The sequence below is a fragment of the Malaclemys terrapin genome, chromosome 1 (assembly GCF_027887155.1).
Source record: "Malaclemys terrapin pileata isolate rMalTer1 chromosome 1, rMalTer1.hap1, whole genome shotgun sequence".
Taxonomy (NCBI): domain Eukaryota; kingdom Metazoa; phylum Chordata; order Testudines; family Emydidae; genus Malaclemys; species Malaclemys terrapin.
This window is the reverse complement of record NC_071505.1, coordinates 125,027,530-125,046,974: the sequence shown is the minus strand read 5'-3', so window position 1 is coordinate 125,046,974 and position 19,445 is coordinate 125,027,530. Positions and strand designations below refer to the sequence as shown.

Sequence of the window (19,445 nt, the reverse complement as noted above, 5' to 3'; positions counted from 1 at the left end):
ATTAAATATGTTTTTATTGATGCACTATAGCAAAGGGCTTTGAAAAGTAAATGGTCATTAACTTTGTCAGTGAATGGGCCTAATTCTTTTCTTGCACCGATGTAACTGTTGATTTCAGTGGTGTTATTTACCCTAGTATAATTCTGGATTTAGAAGAGAATCATGCCCACTAATAATTATACACTTGGGACCTGATCCTATGTTTTTCTTGCATCCAAAACTCCCATTTCTGCTTCTACAGTGAATGCAGGATCAGCCCCATAGTTTTAATAATGGATCCAAATATCACAGTTAATAGCAAGCATAGTTAGAGATGGTTCCATGAATAAGTGTTACCCAAACTGAGTAAAACTTGAAGCCTCTTTCAATAATATATGTATTAAAAACTTTACAATATAATGGTTGTACCATTCAGCATGGAAATAAAAACGTTTATGCTGATCATAGCAGTGTTTAAAGTCACAGACCTAAGGGCTTGTCTACACTGGCAATTTACAGCACCACAACTTTCTCACTCAGGGCTGTGAAAAAACACCCCCCTGAGCGCAGCAAGTTTCAGTGCTGTAAAGTGCCAGTGTAAACAGTGCACCGGCGCTGGGAGCTGTGCCCCTCATGAGGGTGGATTTTTTTTTTAGAGCACTGGGAGAGCTCTCTCCCGGCACTCTGTTGTGACTACCCAGGCCACATTAAAGTGCTGCTGCAGCAGCGCTTTAGCATTGCCAGTGTAGATGAGCCCTAAAAGCCTACACAGTAGCTTAAGCAGAGTCCTAATAGACCACACAGTGGAGATCTGGGGTGAAAACATGCTCCTGGGGCTTAATCTGATCATCCACATTGGAGGTCTGTGCATGCTTGGCTGCCACCAGGCTGCTCATCCTCTTTTTTTCATCTTTCTTTGTTCAGCCTTTGTTCATCTCTCTGCTTCCTTTCTCCCCTCCCTTGTGTAGCTTCACTTTTCACATTTTTGTCTTTCACTTGTCCTTTCCTCTCTGCTTACATCTCCCAAGCTTTTGAGAATGGATTGCTCTGAGAAAGTCATTGGTTTAGAACAAGAGCAGCAGTGGAGAAGAAAGCGTTGCAACTATTTGCTAAATTATCTCGGTTATATTAGATTAAAAACAAGATGACTTGTTTTCAAACTTTCCTTGGAAACTTCTCCTAGTCCTTTTCCATGCACATTCTTTGGTTACACGGGAGCAGTTGGATTTTTGTTGTTTTTTAAGCCAGTTGTGTCGTACTGTGGCTTTTTCAAATTGTCATTTTATTACTGAGTGAGCTCTACTTAATTTATCCCGTGCATAAACTCTTTTTTTTCAGTACTCTCTTTGGCTGCTTACAGTCCTTAATACCTCTTTAAAGCATGCTGTTAGGTGTCATTTACCCAGGATATAGAGGCCGCAGAAGGTCACCAACTCAGTGGACTTGCTGTGGTTCCTATGTTTGGGCAGCTGTGAACTGGTTATGAAAGGAGACCCTCCCTGAAAGCCAGAGAGCTGGACTCTGTTCTGTGTAGGTCACCACAGGAGGGAGTTTGGAAGCAGGCTGGAGATGTCACCATAGGATCTGTGATCATGTGTATCCATTAACCATTAACATCAGTATATGGGAGATGTGACGGGTTAGATCACAGAAACCCTCTTGGGAGCTGCCACCCGATGTGCCAAGACTACTTCTACCCCTGCCTTACCTGCCAGCTTGGGACCCCAGCACCCTGTCTTGCTGAGCCAGACACTCCTGTCTGCTCCAACACAGACCCAGGGTCTGAATTACTTGCCCCAAAGCTGCAGGTTTACCTGAAAGCAGCTAACAGAAGTGTTCCTGTCTTTAACACTCAGATGCCCAACTCCCAATGGGGTCTAAACCCAAATAAATCCGTTTTATTCTGTATAAAGCTTATACAGGGTAAACTCATAAATTGTTCATCCTCGATAACACTGATAGAGAGATATGCACAGTTGTTTGCTCCCCCACATATTAATACATACTCTGAGTTAATTAATAAGTAAAAAGTGATTTTATTAAATACAGAAAGTAGGATTTAAGTGGTTCCAAGTAGTAACAGACAGAACAAAGTAAGTCACCAAGCAAAATAAAATAAAATGCGCAAATCTATGCCTAATCAAACTGAATACAGATAAGATCCTCACCAGTTCCAGAATGCTCCCTTTTACAGTCTAATCTCCTTTTAGCCTGGGTCCAGCAATCACTCACACCCCTTGCACTCTGTCTTTTGTTCCAGTTTCTTTCAAGTATCCTGGGAGTGGAGAGGCTCTCTCTTTAGCCAGCCGAAGACCAAATGGAGGGGTCTCCGAGGGGTTTAAATAGACTTTCACTTGTGGGTGGAGACCCCCTCCTCACTCCTATGCAAAGTCCAGCTACAAGATGGAGTTTAGGAGTCAACTGGGCAAGTCACATGTCCATGCATGACTCACAGTTTTTACAGGTAGCACCCACTGTTTACATGCTACTTTGAAGTAGACTTCTTATGTGGATTGGAGCATTCCATGATCCATTGTCCTTTAAGTGTTTCTTGATTAGGTACTTAATTTCAACATTCCTTTCTCCAAACCAAATGCTCTACTAAGGTTATTTAGAAATCAAGCCAGTACACAGCCAACATTCATAACTTCGAATACAAAAATGATATATGCATACAAATAGGATTAATACATTCAGTAGATCATAACTTTTAAGGAGATATGTTACATGGCACATGTAGCATAAAACACATTCTAAGCATATTTCCATAAAGCCTTATGGGAGATACCGACACAGGAGACAAGATTTGAGCTTCTGTTTCAGCCCAGGGTCTAGGCTAGTGATTGCAGGTCTACCCTGTGCCCTATGTATAGGCTAGGGTAATGAATTCCCATGCACAAAAGCCTAGGATAAGTGCTCCTCGGTATAAGGGTTGCCATATCAGGAAATATTTGTGAAAGGTAAATTAATTTGTCTGTATTTAAAAGTTTCTCTCAATAAAAAAGATCCTAAATCTGGCTTAAACATGTAATATCGAATCAAAAGAATTCAGGTAAACTGAATAAGGATTCTTAACCTTCCCTCCATTACCAGTTCCCTTCTCATACTAGAAGTATATAGCAGTGTAGGTATTTCAGGGGGTCACCAGAAACCCTCACAGACTGCAGATAAAGGAGAGATTTGAAGTTATCTTTGACTTTTATGGTCCTTTTTTATTAAAATGCTTAGAGCTGTAAATGTAGTAATAAGAAACTCATTTATCTTGACAAAAGTGCTGCTATAAACTATTCTGCACTCATAAAATAACCTTTTAAATTATTGTTTCTGCTGGTATCGATAAATTCATACAAAGTGCTTAAAGGTCAGGCATTGCCAGAAAAATGTCTTTTCAGCTTGTTAATTAAAGGTTTATAAGAATGTGCACCAGCTTGCTCTTTTGACAAATGGAGGGGGGAAGACACCCAAAATGGAAGAAAGGGATAGAATGGCAGCAATGAGAGACGAGGCTAAGCCCAACCTACGCTCACCATGGAATGTATGGGTCACTTGTGAGATAGCTGGTATCTCTGAAGGGGAAAAATAAGTTATCCACATTTGTGGAGAGGGGGATCTTGATTACAGTCCTCATGGAGACAATGTGGTCGAATATTTGAAGCTGAGAGCAAGGGACCTGATTCACCACTGTTGCTCCAGGTCTGCACCAAGTTACGTTACTGAGAAACAGAAATAATCTAAAGATGAACCACATCACCCCATATCTCAGCTCTCACTCCTAAACCTCAGTACTTCCATAAGAACTGTGACCAAGATATCTCCCCCCTTTATTTCTGTATTCCCCAATCAGCATGGAAGCATTGTTTCAGATAGCTAGAGCTTGATTCACCACTCTGCTATTCAAGTTTAAAAGAGCTTCAACATGGAACTGGAGTAACACCTGAGGTGAATGAGGCTTTGGGATTAGAACGGGGGTGGGCAAACTTTTTGGCCCAAGGGCCACATCTGGTATAGAAATTGTATGGCGGGCCATGAATATTCACGAAATTGGGGTTGAGGTGCAGGAGGGGGTGAGGGGTGGGGATGAGGGGTTTGTGGTGCATTAGGCCCTCTGGGCTGGAACCGAGGGGGTTGGAGGGTGGGAGGAGGATCAGGGCTGGGGCAGGGGTTTGGGGCACGCGGGGTGTTGCTCAGGGGTGCAGACTCCAGGCGGCGCTTACCTCAAGCAGCTCCCAGAAGCAGCACCAGCATGCCCCCCTCCGACTCCTACATGGAGGTGCAGCCAGGCGGTTCTGCTGTGCGCTGCCCCGTCCACAGGCACCCGTTAGCTACGGTTCCTGGCCAATGGGAGCTGCTGGAGCAGTGCTTGGGGAAGGGGCAACATGCGGAGTGGAGCCCCCTGGCTGCCCCTATGCGTAGGAGCTGGAGCAAGGACCTGCTGCTGCTGCTTTCGGGGGCCACGTGGAGTGACCCCTGACCCTGTGCCCCAGCTGGAGCACCGGAGCGGGGCAAGCCCCAGACCCCACTCCACAGCAGGAGCTGGAGGGCCAGATTAAAACAGCTGGCGAGCCAGATGCAGTCCATGGGCCGTAATTTGCCCACCGCTGGATTAGAAGATCTGTCTTCTGTTCCCAGCTCTGCCACTTCTTCACCCTGGATACCTAACTTTGCTTCTGACCCTCAGTTCTGACATCATAGAATGGAGATGATAATACTAACCCACCTTAGCAAAGGAGTTTGAGATTCTTAGCTGAAAGGCACTATAGATAAGTGCAAAGTATTTATTCTTTATTATTCATCTACTTCTGCTAATGTGCTGACTTGATCTATTTTAATTGTCCAAACAAAGAGCGATAAACAGTAAGCAAACAGCATAAATAGTGAAAAGTAAATTGTATTTTTTAAAATAGTCTCATTTTTTTTGTATTCCTTGATGCTATAAGAAATATATGTAAGAACATTTTGGATTTTTCTTCCACCTTCAACATGTGAGATTTACCCTGGCAATGTCCCTTTAAATATTTAAACAGCAGTTCTTTAATATCAAAAAGTTGGTAAACCCTAAGCTGCATCTCTTGTACTGAAAATTTCATAACTGAAGAATGCCATAATTTGTTTTCATTCTCTTGAGAGGTAGCAGCAGTACTCTGAGCTTCTTCAGGGAAATAAATCTAGAGCATTTTTTGAGAGTGTAGGTGACAGGACTAATGATAGCTTCATTTGAAAACACAGCCAGAATGTGTGGTCCACGGATATGAGAGCAATGAACTAAGAATATAGTACAAAGTAGCTTCTGGAGTTCCCCATTTCTCCTCACATCCCCATACCACTTTTGGCTCAATCTTTCTGTATTGTAAATGTATCAGAACTGCTACTATAATGTATACATAGGTTAAGATGAGGTCTTTTTTCGGAGGAATAGGATGGGGAAACTCTTAATTTTTGTTAGAGGTTTATGTTTATTTTTAAAATCACATATTTGAAGAAGTCCAAGAAAGGTCTTTTCAATATGGAATTTTGATTACAGTATCTTACTTGTTGACAGCTATTTCTTAAATAACTTTTGGTTAATTGGACTCCTTGTTTCACGTTCAATTCCCAATCCATTCATTAGCACCATTTTTTATTCTAATCTGGGATGTACTGTTGTGCAATCTGAAAACCCTTTTGTTGTGTGTTTACTGTGTGTTTTCAGTATATGTAACTGCATGTCTAAAATTAGTTGACAATGAAAGATGCAACCGCTTTGACTCCAGCTCAGGGAAGTGGGGGACTTTTTATATTAACTTGCTAGTAGAGGGTGTGCATACATATGGGATTTTCATCTTTACTGTAAATGTTAGAACAATCATGAGCAAGATTTTAGGTGGAGAGGTTGGAGGTCGGCTGCCCTGTACCTTTTGTCATCATTCATACAAGGGTAAAGTGGGTGTAAAATCCAAAGGGCAGTGTTTAAGACTTGCTTTGCATTGGTGTAAATGACTCAGGGTTCAGACCACTGAAGAATCAGGCCCAGTTGTTGAGGAAGGGGTTCCTTTTTAACTAGCCTATTTAATGCTCACAGAAGGTGCTACATTAACACTATTGGGAAAGGAGACTTGAGGAGCTCGGTTTGTTTACCTTAACCAAAAGAAGGCTGAGGGGGGATATGATTGCTCTCTTTAAATATATCAGAGGGATAAATACCAGGGAAGGGGAGGAATTATTTCAGCTCTGTACTAATGTGGACACGAGAACGAATGGATATAAACTGGCAGTCGGGAAGTTTAGGCTTGAAATTAGACGAAGGTTTCTAACCATCAGAGGGGTGAAGTTTTGGAACAGCCTTCCGAGGGAAACGGTGGGGGTGAAAGACTTCTCTGACTTTAAGATTAAGCTTGATAAGTTTATGGAGGGGATGGTTTGATGGGATAAAGTGATTTTAGTCAATAGGTCAGTAACGTGCCATCGCTGGTAATTAGCAACAATGGTCAATGATGGGATATTAAAAGTTACTACAGAGAACTTTTTCCAGAGGGTCTGGCTAGAGAATCTTGCCCGCATGCTCGGGGTTCAGCTGATCGCCATATTTGGGGTCGGGAAGGAATTTTCCTCCAGGGTAGATTGGCAGAGGCCCTAGAGGTTTTTCGCCTTCCTCCGCAGCATGGAGCAGGGGTCGCTTGCTGGAGGATTCTCAGCAATTTGAAGTCTTTAAATCATGATTTGGGGACTTCAACAGCTGAGTCAAGGGAGAGAATTCTTCCAGGAGTGGGTGGGTCAGCTTTTGTGGCCCACATCATGTGGGAGGTCAGATTAGATGATCATAATGGTCCCTTCTGACCTTAGAGTCTATGAGTCTATGAAAGGAAATCCTCTGGCCACAGAGTGCGCGGCATGGACAGCATCAGTGTGATCTTTCCTTTGCCATCCTGTCAATGTACTACACTGTAGCGAATGTACTACCTGCAAGATAGCGCTCTTTCTGCCCTTAAGCCATCTGGTGAGACTACCAGCAAGAGTGACTTTTGTGATGGGAATGCTTCACCAAGAGAAACTGAGCAGGCTAACTCATTTTACCCAGGCTGCTGAATAGCCAATAGGGGTCAATGATTTTCGACCAATGACTTTAAGAGAAAACATTCTGTGATCTAAGATAAATTGTGAATGTCCAGCTGTTTCTAGGTTACTATTTGGGCATTGTAACAGGGTGGTTCATAGTTGGAGTCCAACCAACCCTGATTACAGACTGTCACATCTGGGAGAGAGCAGGGTGATTGCCCTATAAATAGCAGCAGGAGGCGGTAATAAAGGGGGGAAGTACAGGAAAGTGTAGAGAGACACAGGGAGTGTGAAGGACTCCTGCAGGGAAGACCCTGAGACCAAGGGTCTGTCTACACTGCAATAAAAAACCCGTGGCACCAAATCTCAGAGCCCAAGTCAGCTGACTCAGGGAGGACCTGGGAGGGCAGGCTATAAGAAGAGACTGGGACGGAAGAGCTCTGGCTGGGAGAGAAGATGCCAGAACTGAGTGTGGGCTGTTGTGTGGGGATAGATTTTATTTTGGGACCCTGAGGATTATTAAGAACTGTGGCGGTTATTAAACCAGCCGCAGGCTGGGATGTTGTTATTTCCATGAAAGCCTGTGTGAAGTTCTTAAGAGGCTTGCAAGAGGGGCTTAAAGGGCCAAGGTGCTTGCAGAGTGACCTCTGACCACAACGGGGCCATCAGTAAATGACCACCCTGCTACAGGCAAATTGTACTTCAGAAGTAACCTCATTATTCTAACTACAAAGAAGACTGCAGTGGAGGGAGAACCTGAATCATATGCGAGTAGATAATTTAAACTGTCACCTCTTCCATTGTTGGTTGTTTGAAATGTTGTATGTTCTTTTTCGTTTTCATCTTAGAGGGCAGAAGGGCTGGGCTCACTCATTTCCAGTTTATACTGGCATAAAGGAAGGAGCCGAGTCCCCAGCAATGGGGTGTCTGCTGGGATGGAAGCTGAGTAGTAGAAGGTGGCTACAATTTTCCTTTTTTCGCAGGGCCTGCAGGAGACTAACACCACACACCAAAAATGCCTAGCACTGATTGGGTAGGGAGGCTGGAGGAGGTGGTGATTCAGATAATCCACAATACTGCCTCTACTTGTGAGCCTCCAATGGTGCTGCTGTGTGTAATCTATGTGGGATCCTACAGTGAAAACACTGCCTGATCTTTCCCCTTCTGATGCAAAGGTCTTCACTTGCACATGGAGGTACAATTTACTCCCACTGCTACAAGGAGATGTAAACACAGCTCACTCTGTTTCTCTCGAGGCACCATTGTAGCCTGCCATCATGTTTTTCAGTGGGACATTACTGGTTAGTACTCAGAAAGAACTTGTTCTTGCAGAAATATTGAGAGAGAGAGAGAGAGAGAGAGAGAGAGAGAAAGAGCTACAGAAACACTGACTCTGCAAAGACAAACTCGTGAACTCCACTAGTCTATAGGACTCAACCACTCCCAGTTCAAATTCTAATCTTTGCTGAATACAAAAGAACACACTTTTGTAGATTTGGATGATGGAATAGTTGGGTTAGGAGAGCAGAGGAATGAATCAAAACAAATTTCAGAGGGAGGGGTGTTTCTAATCTCTCATCACAGAAATGTATGTTACCTCTCCAGCCTACTGATAACCAACTGCAATCTCAAAGCATAAAGAAAATAACTGGGTATCAAGTATCACCTCAGTTACCCAATACGTCTGAAGTAAATCTCATATAAGTTAAAATGAAGGCTTTGTTTAAATGAAGAGCCAGGTCTTTTTTAAATGTTGAAAACCATTGTAACACAAAGAAGAGAAGAATGTATAGGTAGAATACCTTTGAGTATTGGTAATTGACATGTTGGCTCAAAATGAGTGTATCCTGTAGCAGTTTTAGGTTACTGATATACTATTGCACCTCCATAGGTTGCGTTCTGCTTTTGGATTTGATGGGATTGTAACAGATCAGCATATACCAAATCTTATTTTTATGATAAAAATAAAATATACTCTTTAAACTCACTGAAATTTTAAAGGTAGCCTGGCAATGTGTAATGTAACATCTTTAAAACCCACTTTTTGAAAAATGAAGGCAGCATGTATCTCTTTTCCTTGGATCATTTTTGAAAACATGCTACTGCACAAACAAACCTTGAACTTGACAGGGCACTAAAATACCTTTAAAATAACTAGGATGGTATGCATTACAAGACAAATCCTTCGTACTCATATTGCAAAATGTTCCACAGAGACAATAGATCATAATTAAGGACGCTTTTAAGAGAAGACTAAAGAGTGGAAACAATTCTCTGTCTCAGAAGAAGGGAAGGAGAGAGAATTCCAAATGGACTGAAATGCTACAGTATGTTACTCCCAACTACGGAGAGCCAAATACAGGCAGAGAATAGTTGGGTAGGTTTCAGTCTGTCTATGGAGAATTTTGAAAGTGCCATTGTTTCAAACCCTGTTCAACTATTTTCTTCTGACAGGCTTTGGGAACTATCACTGCAGTGCCCATTAAAGTTCCTCAGGTCAGCTCCTTGCAGAGGTTGGCAGGACAAGGACCAGCAGTGCTACCTCAGGTAACAATACTATTTCAATTTTTGTGTGGAATTATTTGAACTGAATTCCAAATCTGATATTTAATTAGTCTTTTATATGCCTCTTTGGTATTCAGCCCTGTCACAGCTAGCACACTCAGTTGACTGAATAAAAACTAAAGGCTTGAACCTGTAAATTACTGAGCATCTTGGCTTCGGTGCTAGTTAAGCAACATGGTTGTGATTTTCCCAATCTGGAAAAAAACAAACCACTGATTTTCTTGTAGGAGTGTGTGATGATGGCTGGGGGAAGGAGGAACACTTGGGTGAAAACAGTGAAAGAACCCAAGAAAACCACTAACTATTTTATGAAATGGAAAAGCAAAATGAACAATAAATATGCTATACAAAATATGCTACTCAAACCTGAAAAGGTGCCTACATTGTCCTAAATTAAAAGCTTACAACTCTGTAAATAAAACAAAGGGTCAGGGCCGGATTTCCAATTAGGCACAGTAGGCACATGCCTAGGGGCACTGGCATTCTAGAGGTATCTTACCTCTTTAAAACTGGTTACAATACGAAGGTCAGCTGTAGGCGGGAAGAAGGGGGAGTGCTGAAGATGCTGTGCCTAGGGGGCGCACAAGGTGTAAATCTGGCCCTGCAAAGGATACAACTAGAGAGATTCCCAGTCTATGAACTAGTTAGGCCTGTTGTTTCTGGCCTTAGAAACCCATACACTTAAAGCAAGTAAAATAGTTAATTGAGCCTAGCCAGTTACAGAGTTTTGACCAAACAAGCCCAGATATGCTGAAAACACTTGACTGATGTTGAACTGGCTGGATAAGAATGAAAGTCTTTTCAAAATTGACAAAATTCTCAACTCAACTGTCCAGGGTTCTTTGATTTCCCCACCCCCACCCCCACCCCCACCCCAACTTTCTGTCATTTTAATTGATTGACTTGTGACACAATTCATCTCCTTCACAAAAAAGGTTTGGAGTAGAGATCCAGATCTTCTGTTTAACATTCTAGAATAGAAGGAAGAAACAGGATTACATTACATGAGTCACATTTCAGCCTCTTCTTCTGGTGCTGGGTTCAACCGTGATCCAACCTATTTGGGAATCGGTCATGCTGGCTAAGTAGTAGGCAGGTTCCATAGTAGCTCGTGAATTGTTTTTTGATTTTTTTCCTTGTGTGGTTTGAGTTCATTCTTACATCAAACTAGATTTTCATTGAGATTCTGATAGTATTCTTCAGCCTGTTGATCAGTCATGTCCTTCTGAAACCTTCAGTTGCTTTTACTACGTTTTTTTTACCAAGTTTAATGCCTCTCTTTAGAATCCCTTATTGTGTAAGATGCTTGTTTTATTTGTGTAAAATGTTTGCTTTATTTTGATGAAATTCCTCTTCATGCTCATTGGAAATTTCAGTATACTTACGGTAGTTGGATGCAAATGCAGATATTCATTCTCGGGTGTCATTATGAAGCTGCTGCAGTAAATCGCAGATTCAGACAATCAACTAAGAGGCTATGGGTGGCAGCAGAATTTTTGAATTTTCACAGTGTGCTTTACTTTCTCTTAAATAGTGTACAGAACACACAGGTTTAGAATGATTGCACCTGAAATTCTTTCATCTTTTTAATTGTATTTGTGTTATCTGAGGCAAAGACTTCCATTGTATGTCATCTTCAGCAAGTTTCTCACAATACTCAGCAGTTTTCTTTTCGGATACAGACTTAACTGCAATAAGTGGAAATGCATTTTTCCCTCTGTAGCCGTTAGCAAGTCATTTCTCATGTCTGAGCAATCACCTAATATTAATGTCAGTGTTGGTTCTTTTAATTCTTTTATATTGTTTCTTCACGTGCATTTAGTAGTAGACCTGTGAATTAAAATCTGTCTGGAGGAGTACATTGAGGACAAAGCACTTCAATTATTTCTTTACACTGTTCAGTTTGTGGAAGGCATAAAAGAAAGTTATAGTTTCCTTATCAAGTTCAAGTTTGCTTTTCAGTTTTATGGCATAATCACATATTCATTTTTGCCATTTTTGGGTGTCAAAGATGAACAGAGATTGTTCATGAAAGAAGATGTTGAAGAGCTGCTGGAAAACCTGTAACGGACTTAAATTAATAATAAGGTGACAGTGATGGCATCACAGATGTCACACTGCTATGGTCATCCGTGTTCTGTTCTTAAGTAGACAAACTGTCATTCAGTTCTACATTTGATCTTGAAGAATTAGAAAAAGCTGATTTTCTGCACTTTTCTGAGAGAAGCATGAATCCTTTATATCTTGTTACTTAACAATTCTTGACAATATTAACAGTTTACTTTTGAAGAATTATCAGTTTTCATTACTTCAGTCCATTCAGTTACATGTTTTCTACCACTGCTTTTGACTTCAGGCATGTTGAGTCAGACATTCATACATTGTAGTTCAGTGATTATAAAATATCAGTCACCTGTTCTGCAGTATTAATCATCAGCTTTCACACTTACTATAGTTAAAATGAGAAACAGCCACATAGTGAATTCATCATTGTGAAAACTAAAGAATGAAAATCAAGATGAGCTAGCCAGTTCTTTATAGAACCACATTATCAGATTCCCTACTCACCTTTCAACAGTTTCTAATTCTCCTTCTTAAAGCCGTGCCCTTCTCTCCAGCCAGCAACAATTCTGCCCATCGCCACCCTCCCTAGGCTTACAGACAGTTCCATAACTTTGATTGTTTCCTAACCATCAGAAAAATAACCTTGACATTCTCAAAACTTCCCTTTTCATTCACAAGTAGAAAGATTAGGCTGGGGTAGTCAGTACTATAAGTTCATTGTACAATACAAACATTTTTTTTCCCTTAGGCCTTCACTAACACTAAAAGCAAGCCTCTTTGACAGAGCTCTTATATTTTGCTTTTGTTACAAACAAGTGTGGAAGTTCCTTCTATAATTTAGGATGTCAGCAATTTTAACCCACCCTTCACCACCTTATTCCTCATTTCATATCTTGTTTGGGATTTCCAGTTAAATGAAATGCACTCCTTCATTAAACTGCACTCTTTGTTCTCTTCTAGAAACACAGGTTGGGTTTATTTAAAACAAAATACAAAAAAAAAATCTTTTTCTTGTGTATCTTTACAGCGCCTAGCACAATGGAATCCCTGAGTGCATGGGCTGGCCAGGCAGGGGGCAAAGGCTGGATGCGGGTCACCTCCCTTTGGAGGCCTGCTGGCCTGCCGCCTTTGCACCTGGGGAGTAGGAGAGCTGGACACTCCCTAGAAGTTGGGGGACTACCGACTCCTGGATGGTGGCCCCGACCTCTGATTCACACCATCCCTTGAGGCCCAGCCTCCGCTCCACCTCTTCCTGGCCCCACTCTGCCTCTTCCCCTGAGGCCCTTCCTGCCACTCACTCCTCTCTGCTCCCTGCCCTTCCCCCCCCCCCCCCCCCAAGGCAGGAAAAAAGTGATTGGGCAAGCAGTGGGGGAGGGGGAAGAGAGGAGCAAGCAGAGGGCAGGGCCTCAGGGGAAGAGACAGAGAGGGAGTGAGAAGAGACAGAGAGAAGGTGGGGCCTCGGGAAGAGTCTGGGAGGGGCCTGGGATGGAGTGTGGGTGTAGCCATAGGGAGAGGGGAGTGTTGGGGCCTCGGGGGGAAGGGCCACAGTCCAAGCGCTGGTGGTCCCCCACTTCTATAGAGCTTCCGGCACTCATAGGAGTAGCCTCCCCAATTGAAAAACTCATGCGCTGGCTATGGTTCCTGTGTGTCCCTACAATACAAATAATAATCTGGTAATTTCACAGTCATTTAAGTGACAATTAAAGAAGTAATGTATCCAACTAAAATGAAATGTGAGCAGTCTTACAAGGTTATATACTCCCTCAAATAAACATTTAAATAATGGTAGGGACATTAAAATCAAACCTCCCGTTTTGTTTTGTTTTGTTTTTCAATTGAGATAAATTTGGGCCCAATCCACTCCGATTTAAATAAATGGAAAAACTCTCATTAATCTGAGTGGGAGCTGAATCAGACTCTGAGATTAATGTCCTGTTAATGACCCCTTTTTCCACCTCCTAGTTGAAGGCAGGGGTTGGGAGTGCTTGGCTCATAACATCCTTGGTAGAACTGTGCAGACAATATCCTAGCAAAGGCCTACAGTTCTCCTATCATTAAGATTAGTGGATGTGGAGAAACAAGTACACATATACTTCAGATAAATTCTGTGTGTATTTCTCTTGTTGCTATGCATGACTGTTGCTGCCTTTCATTTTATATGAATTGTATCTGATATGTGAGTTTAATATGTATATTTTAGTATGGGCTTGCCTATCATTCATTCAGTTGAAAGCTCCTTGTAGCAGGAACTGTTTCGTTATGTGTTTATATGGTGCCTAGCACAATGTGGTCTTGGTCTGTGATTGGTTCCCTAGCCTACTGCAGTGCAAATAATATCACATTGCTAACACTGGTGCAGCTCCAATAGTAGTTAATATAGACAAGGTTGCAGTGACCACTAGTTCTTTTGTCACCATGTCATCTAGACCTTCTTTGAGCAGAGGTAGACAGCGCAGTGGTAAAAATGCCCTCAGCTGCAGAAGCCCTACATGCTCTAGCCCTCCCAGTGGTAGCAACAGTGGGAAATCTTAGGGAAAACAGGTCTCGTGTAGTCATAGCCCAAGCTAGGAGATGAGGCTGTAGAGAAGAGAAAATGTTACAGATTAGTCTGTGTAAGGGCTCTCTCTGTTTGCATAATAATGAACTCTTTCAAGAGGTCTGAGAAAAAACTCACTACAGTAATTAATTTTAAGCATAATGTTTCAGGGATGAACATAAACAGTAGAAAGAGTGAAAAAAATATTTAAATACAAATCAGAATTCAAGAAAACTTTGAAACAGGAAAGGAAACCAAAAGAAATGTTTGTTGCATAAAATGTTCAATTTACTTGAGCAACAAGGAGAAGATAGTGTTTCACTGTTTGAATCAGTGTGATGTAATCGAATTGGGTAAAATCATCATTAGAAATTCAAAGGAGAAAAGGACTAGAATCCTGTGAGGGGATCGCATACAGCTTTCTGGGACATAACCCTCTCTGTAGTTCCAGCGAGACTGCTGGAATTCTAGTGGAGGGTGAGATGCCTAATCTAACTTCAGGTAACTTAATCAGTATGACGTAGAACAGTGGCTTGCTCAATCTTTCCAGACTACTGTACCACTTTCAGGAGTCTGATTTGTCTTGTGTACCCCAAGTTTCACCTCATTAAAAACTACTTGCTTACAAAATCAGGCATAAAAATACAAAAGTGTCACAGCACAATATTACAGAAAAATTGCTTTCTCATTTTTACCATATAATTATAAAAATCAATTGGAATATAAATATTGTATTTACATTTCAGTGTATAGTACATAGAGCAGTATAAACAAGTCATTGTCCGTATGAAATTTTAGTTTGTACCGACTTTGCTAGTGCTTTTTATGTAGACTGTTGTAAAACTAGACAAATATCTAGATGAGTTGTACCCCCTGGGAGACCTCTGTGTAACCTTTGGGGTACGTGTACCCCTAGTTGAGAACCACTAGCATAGAACTAAACTTAGAACCATGCTGTAGTATTTAATATTCACTAATTTTGTGCATGCAGAAAACATGGTTACATATTGTTCCTGCAGCCGCAAGCTTGGCTGAAGTCCAACTGAAAATGTAGCCCTTAATAAATATGAATGTTAATGCACCTAGAAGGCTGGATACACAGTTTTTCAAAGAATTGAAAGAAACTACAGATGAGTGCCTCAGCAAGAAGGGAACTAACTTATAACACCAAAGGATGTAGAATTAGGGGTATTCAGGTGGACATACAGTAAAGGACCTGCTTTGACACCTCTTTATAGGTTCTAAACGGTAAGGATCAAATTCTGCCCTCAGGTGATATAAGCGTGGCTCAGTGGGGGCCTTCCTATGCATTCAAAGACAGAATCTGTCCCTCAGGAAGAAAATAGCAGAAATCCCTGTTAACTTCAGTCCCTAGTCAATCACCCTTGGAATGACATTGACTTTAATTTGCAGCTGTAATGGCAGTTGTCTACTTTACAAAAGACAAACAGCAATCTAAAACATCAACAAAATTCAGCGCAAACAGGAAAAAATTACAATACCAAGCCAATTAATATAGGCAGTACAATTGAATAGAAAATGTACACTTCATTAACAAAAATCTTGGAAAGTTCATATGAAAATATGGTTTTGTGTGCAAAAGACATATAAAAGTGTTTTTAAAGACAGGACTCCCACCTGCCTTCATTGTACCAGCCGACTGCGCAGGCACAAAAAAGTAGTGGCAGCACGTTTTAGCATGAAAGTTATCGATTTCATTAGCAGTGACTAAGGCTGAGGGTGCTCCTAGAGAAGGAAAACTAAATCAAATAGTTCTGCCTTAGAAAATGAACAGAAGTATCGTCTCAGTATCCCTTTTCACTACAGGAAAGTTATTAGTTAGTAGCAAAATGGGAAATCAAACCCATATGGTAATGCAATCCACAATGTTGAACCACTCACCAAATTGGATTGGAAAGGGAGCATGGGAGAGAGAGAGTGCTCGCCCCTTCGTGAGGTAGAGTGGGGCACTTGATATTGTTCTGCAGTGACCTCTGCAGCCAATGCATCATCAGTGGCATTGATGGACTGTAAGGAGAGTCCCACCAGCCTTCTAGCAAGAAAATAGGTCACCTCCGTATTGGGAATGAACAGTCACTAAACTGAGGGGTTTTTCATTGTCCCGGGAGGCATGCAGAATAACTGCTCTTCCCTGTAACACCACCAGAAAGGAAAAAAATATGTTTGGTTCAGTGGTCACATGCACTTACATGTGTGACTGAAAAATAAACTTTAAGTTAGGGAATGCTGATCAGATTGTTTATTTTGCTGTCATCTTAGACCAAGCTGAAGATCTCGAGGAGGCTTTCATTGAAGGAAATGCTTGTGTATAAAAACTAGTGTGGTGAGATTTCAAGCTTTTGGGGAAACCCTGATTTTAGTGCATGCCAGGCTCTTGTAAATTCATGCAGAACCTTCCTCGTGTGAAACTTCTGAATGTAGGGCTATTGACTTAAAAAAAAAAATGGAGCCAGATCATTAGCTGGTGTCAATAAATTGCAGCACCACTGAAGTTGATAAAATTGTATCCCTTTTCACCAGATAAGGATATGATTAGACCATATTACATTAATTTTTATCATCCATTGCTCATGTTTTCAGGGGGAGTGTTATCCTCTAAAGCTCTTTAAGAATTGAAGAGCTCTGTCCTCTGCTACAAGCACTTTGCCTCTCTGACATGTGAATTTTGCTAAGTCCATTTTGAGTCTTTGTTTTTAAGCTGCGTACAAAGGTGAAGTGAAATAAAATGTGAATAACCCCCAAAAGCAGCCTGATATGAAGCTGAGCACCATCAATTCCGTTTGAGATCAGTGGGAGTTGAGTTGGCAATTCACAGGAGGTGCAGAGGATCTCACAGGATCAGACCTCCTGTTATTGCATGAAAAGCAGACAGCCACATACTGAATTCTCATGTCTGGGAACATCTGCTTGAAAAGTGCACTCTCCTGCCACGTACTGTGACAGATACCTTGGATACGTGAATACTACCAGCTAACATCAAGCATTTCTACTATTGTGGCACCACATAAATTCACTAACAACGTAGGTATATGAAATCATTATACACAAGAAAAGGTGCATCTCTTCTCCTATATGGTCCCAGTAGTGGTAGTCGCACACAATGTTTTGACAGCTGTCACATATTAAATGAACAATGTTTTTCTTGGAAAAACACTAATTGCATTGTGTTCAATTGCAACTGTTCTCTTCACAACATACGTTCTATTTGTTATTCTTTTTTTCTCTCCTTTTCTAAACTTCTTGGCTCTTTATTTGTGATGCCTCCTGTGGTATGTATAAGGTGCCATCAAGTCTATGTTAATGTTCAGCAGTAAATGTATTTTTGAAACAATACATGTATTTAGCAACATATTCCTTACCCCCACCTCTGTCTTCTTCCAATTCCCACTTTGTTGACTGTCAGTTGCCATAAAAACGTTGTACCCTCCAGAATATTGCTGCTCTGATTACTTAATTGTTCTGACTTCCATTGCCAAATTTTAAACAGCAATTTTTCAGGGTTGCCAAGGAATTTACACTAGTCTTGTTCTCCACTTTTTTTCTTACTGATTGACAGTGGTAGTTTTACAATAATTCAGTAGCAGTTTGTTTTTATGTGGAAGTTTAATAGAAATCTTTTAATCCTTTAGTATAGCTGTTGAGTAGTGCTTTTACTTAGGGGGTTAGATTCAACGGGTGGAGTTTGATGGGGGCTCAGAGCAGTGTAGGGCTAAAGGAGTTTTGTGTGTGGAGTTCTGTAGAGGGTTGTGTCCTATTGCCTGTTGGATTGAATAGCTGTTTAATTTTATGTTGGTTTTGCACTGGTGCCAGGGATGCCCAGAGCTTTTGCATAGGCTGCCTTTTTATTATTGTAGAAATTAAAATAAATAAATACACTTTCACAGCATTAAATAATCTTGTCTAGGAATATGCAGAGGTCGGTGATTATGAAGACAATGCAGTATCCCTACTTTATCACAAGGTGGCAGAAAATGTCCAATGTATACTTAACCTTAGTTTTGTGGAATAATAGAGATATTTCAACATGGTGAACCATATAGGGAATATTTTTCTTTGGAAAATTCATTTTTTTAAATTATTTGTGCAGAGAGGTTTTGTTATGTAGCAAAGTGATATAGATTTGTACATTTTGAATACAAAGTGTATAATACATATATTGTACTGTGGATACTATGTGATATTAAGTATTCCCCTTCATAATATATACATTGGTTATTCTATTGCCATTTTTATATTTAGTTTTTATTAGATTTTTGATTACGATACCGTAACAGATATATAAAATGCAATTTAAAATGGCAGAAACAACAGACATTTCAGATAGTAGTAAATGAAATGACAATTTTGAGTAAATAAAAGTACTGAGCTGGTTTTCTTCCAACTTGATTTGTTTTATAAATCTCAATAAGATTTACACAAGCCAAATCTGAAGTCTGTACTATGTCTCGCTGTAGATATTTCCATTTTCTAATATGTATTGTATTCATTGACAAAACAGTTTTCTGATGACTCAAAGTGAGGTCATAATCCTCAGATATTAGACCAATGGGTCAGAGTTGAAGTTGAATTTTTTCAGCTATAACTGAAATTCTTTTGAGTGCTCAGTTTCTCAACAGCAAAGTTTCATGAGTGTTAGTTTCTTGCATAATTATATTTCTATAACTGTTACTCTGCCATGACACATAAGTAACCAATCATTGATCTACACAGGACATAACACAGGAAAGAAAAGGCATAATCTTGTGGTGAAAACATAGGAGGATAACCAGGAGATCTGGGTTATATAACAGCCTCTGTCAGAGTTTGTGCCTCAGTTTCCCCCATTGATATAATGGGGATAATATCTACCTTATAACATTGTTGTCAGTGTTGTGGGGCCCAATTTGCAAAACACATAGACCAAGATGTTTTAAAATAGGAGTTTACTGGTAGATTCCTAAGTCCATATATGTAGGCAACTGCCTGACTTTCAAAAGTGTTGGTCAGCCAACAGCTCAGCACCTCTGCCAGTACATGGAGTTAGGACCTTAACTGTAAGGCTTGTATTTTTGAAAATCTTGGCCTTTGGACTTGTCTAAATTCTTTCTTCTGAAGATGTCAAATTATATAAACCATAGAAGACAGAGGCAAGGCTCAGGGAAGATTTATGCCCTATTACATAACTAAATAAAAGTGTTCAGTAACGGATAATCATAAAAATTGATTTGATGTCATATTTGGCACATAAGAAATAATATGAGTACCTAAT

General features: G+C 40.7%; 1 protein-coding gene across 7 annotated transcripts in view; it reads left to right on the top strand.

Annotated features, from left to right (window-relative positions):
- PHF21B (PHD finger protein 21B) overlaps nt 1-19,445 on the top strand; it is a 219,981-nt gene that overhangs the window by 165,855 nt on the left and 34,681 nt on the right. For 6 of the 7 annotated variants that reach the window (XR_008445957.1, XM_054038136.1, XM_054038148.1 and 3 more), the window contains one exon: nt 9,466-9,558. Coding sequence is in view for 6 of the 7 variants with exons in the window: in XM_054038136.1 (XP_053894111.1) it covers nt 9,466-9,558 (93 nt within the window). In the remaining variant the exon portion in view is untranslated. Of the gene's footprint in view, nt 1-8,183; nt 8,207-9,465; nt 9,559-19,445 lie in introns of those variants that run through there. The other variant, XM_054038158.1, reaches the window with a different exon arrangement.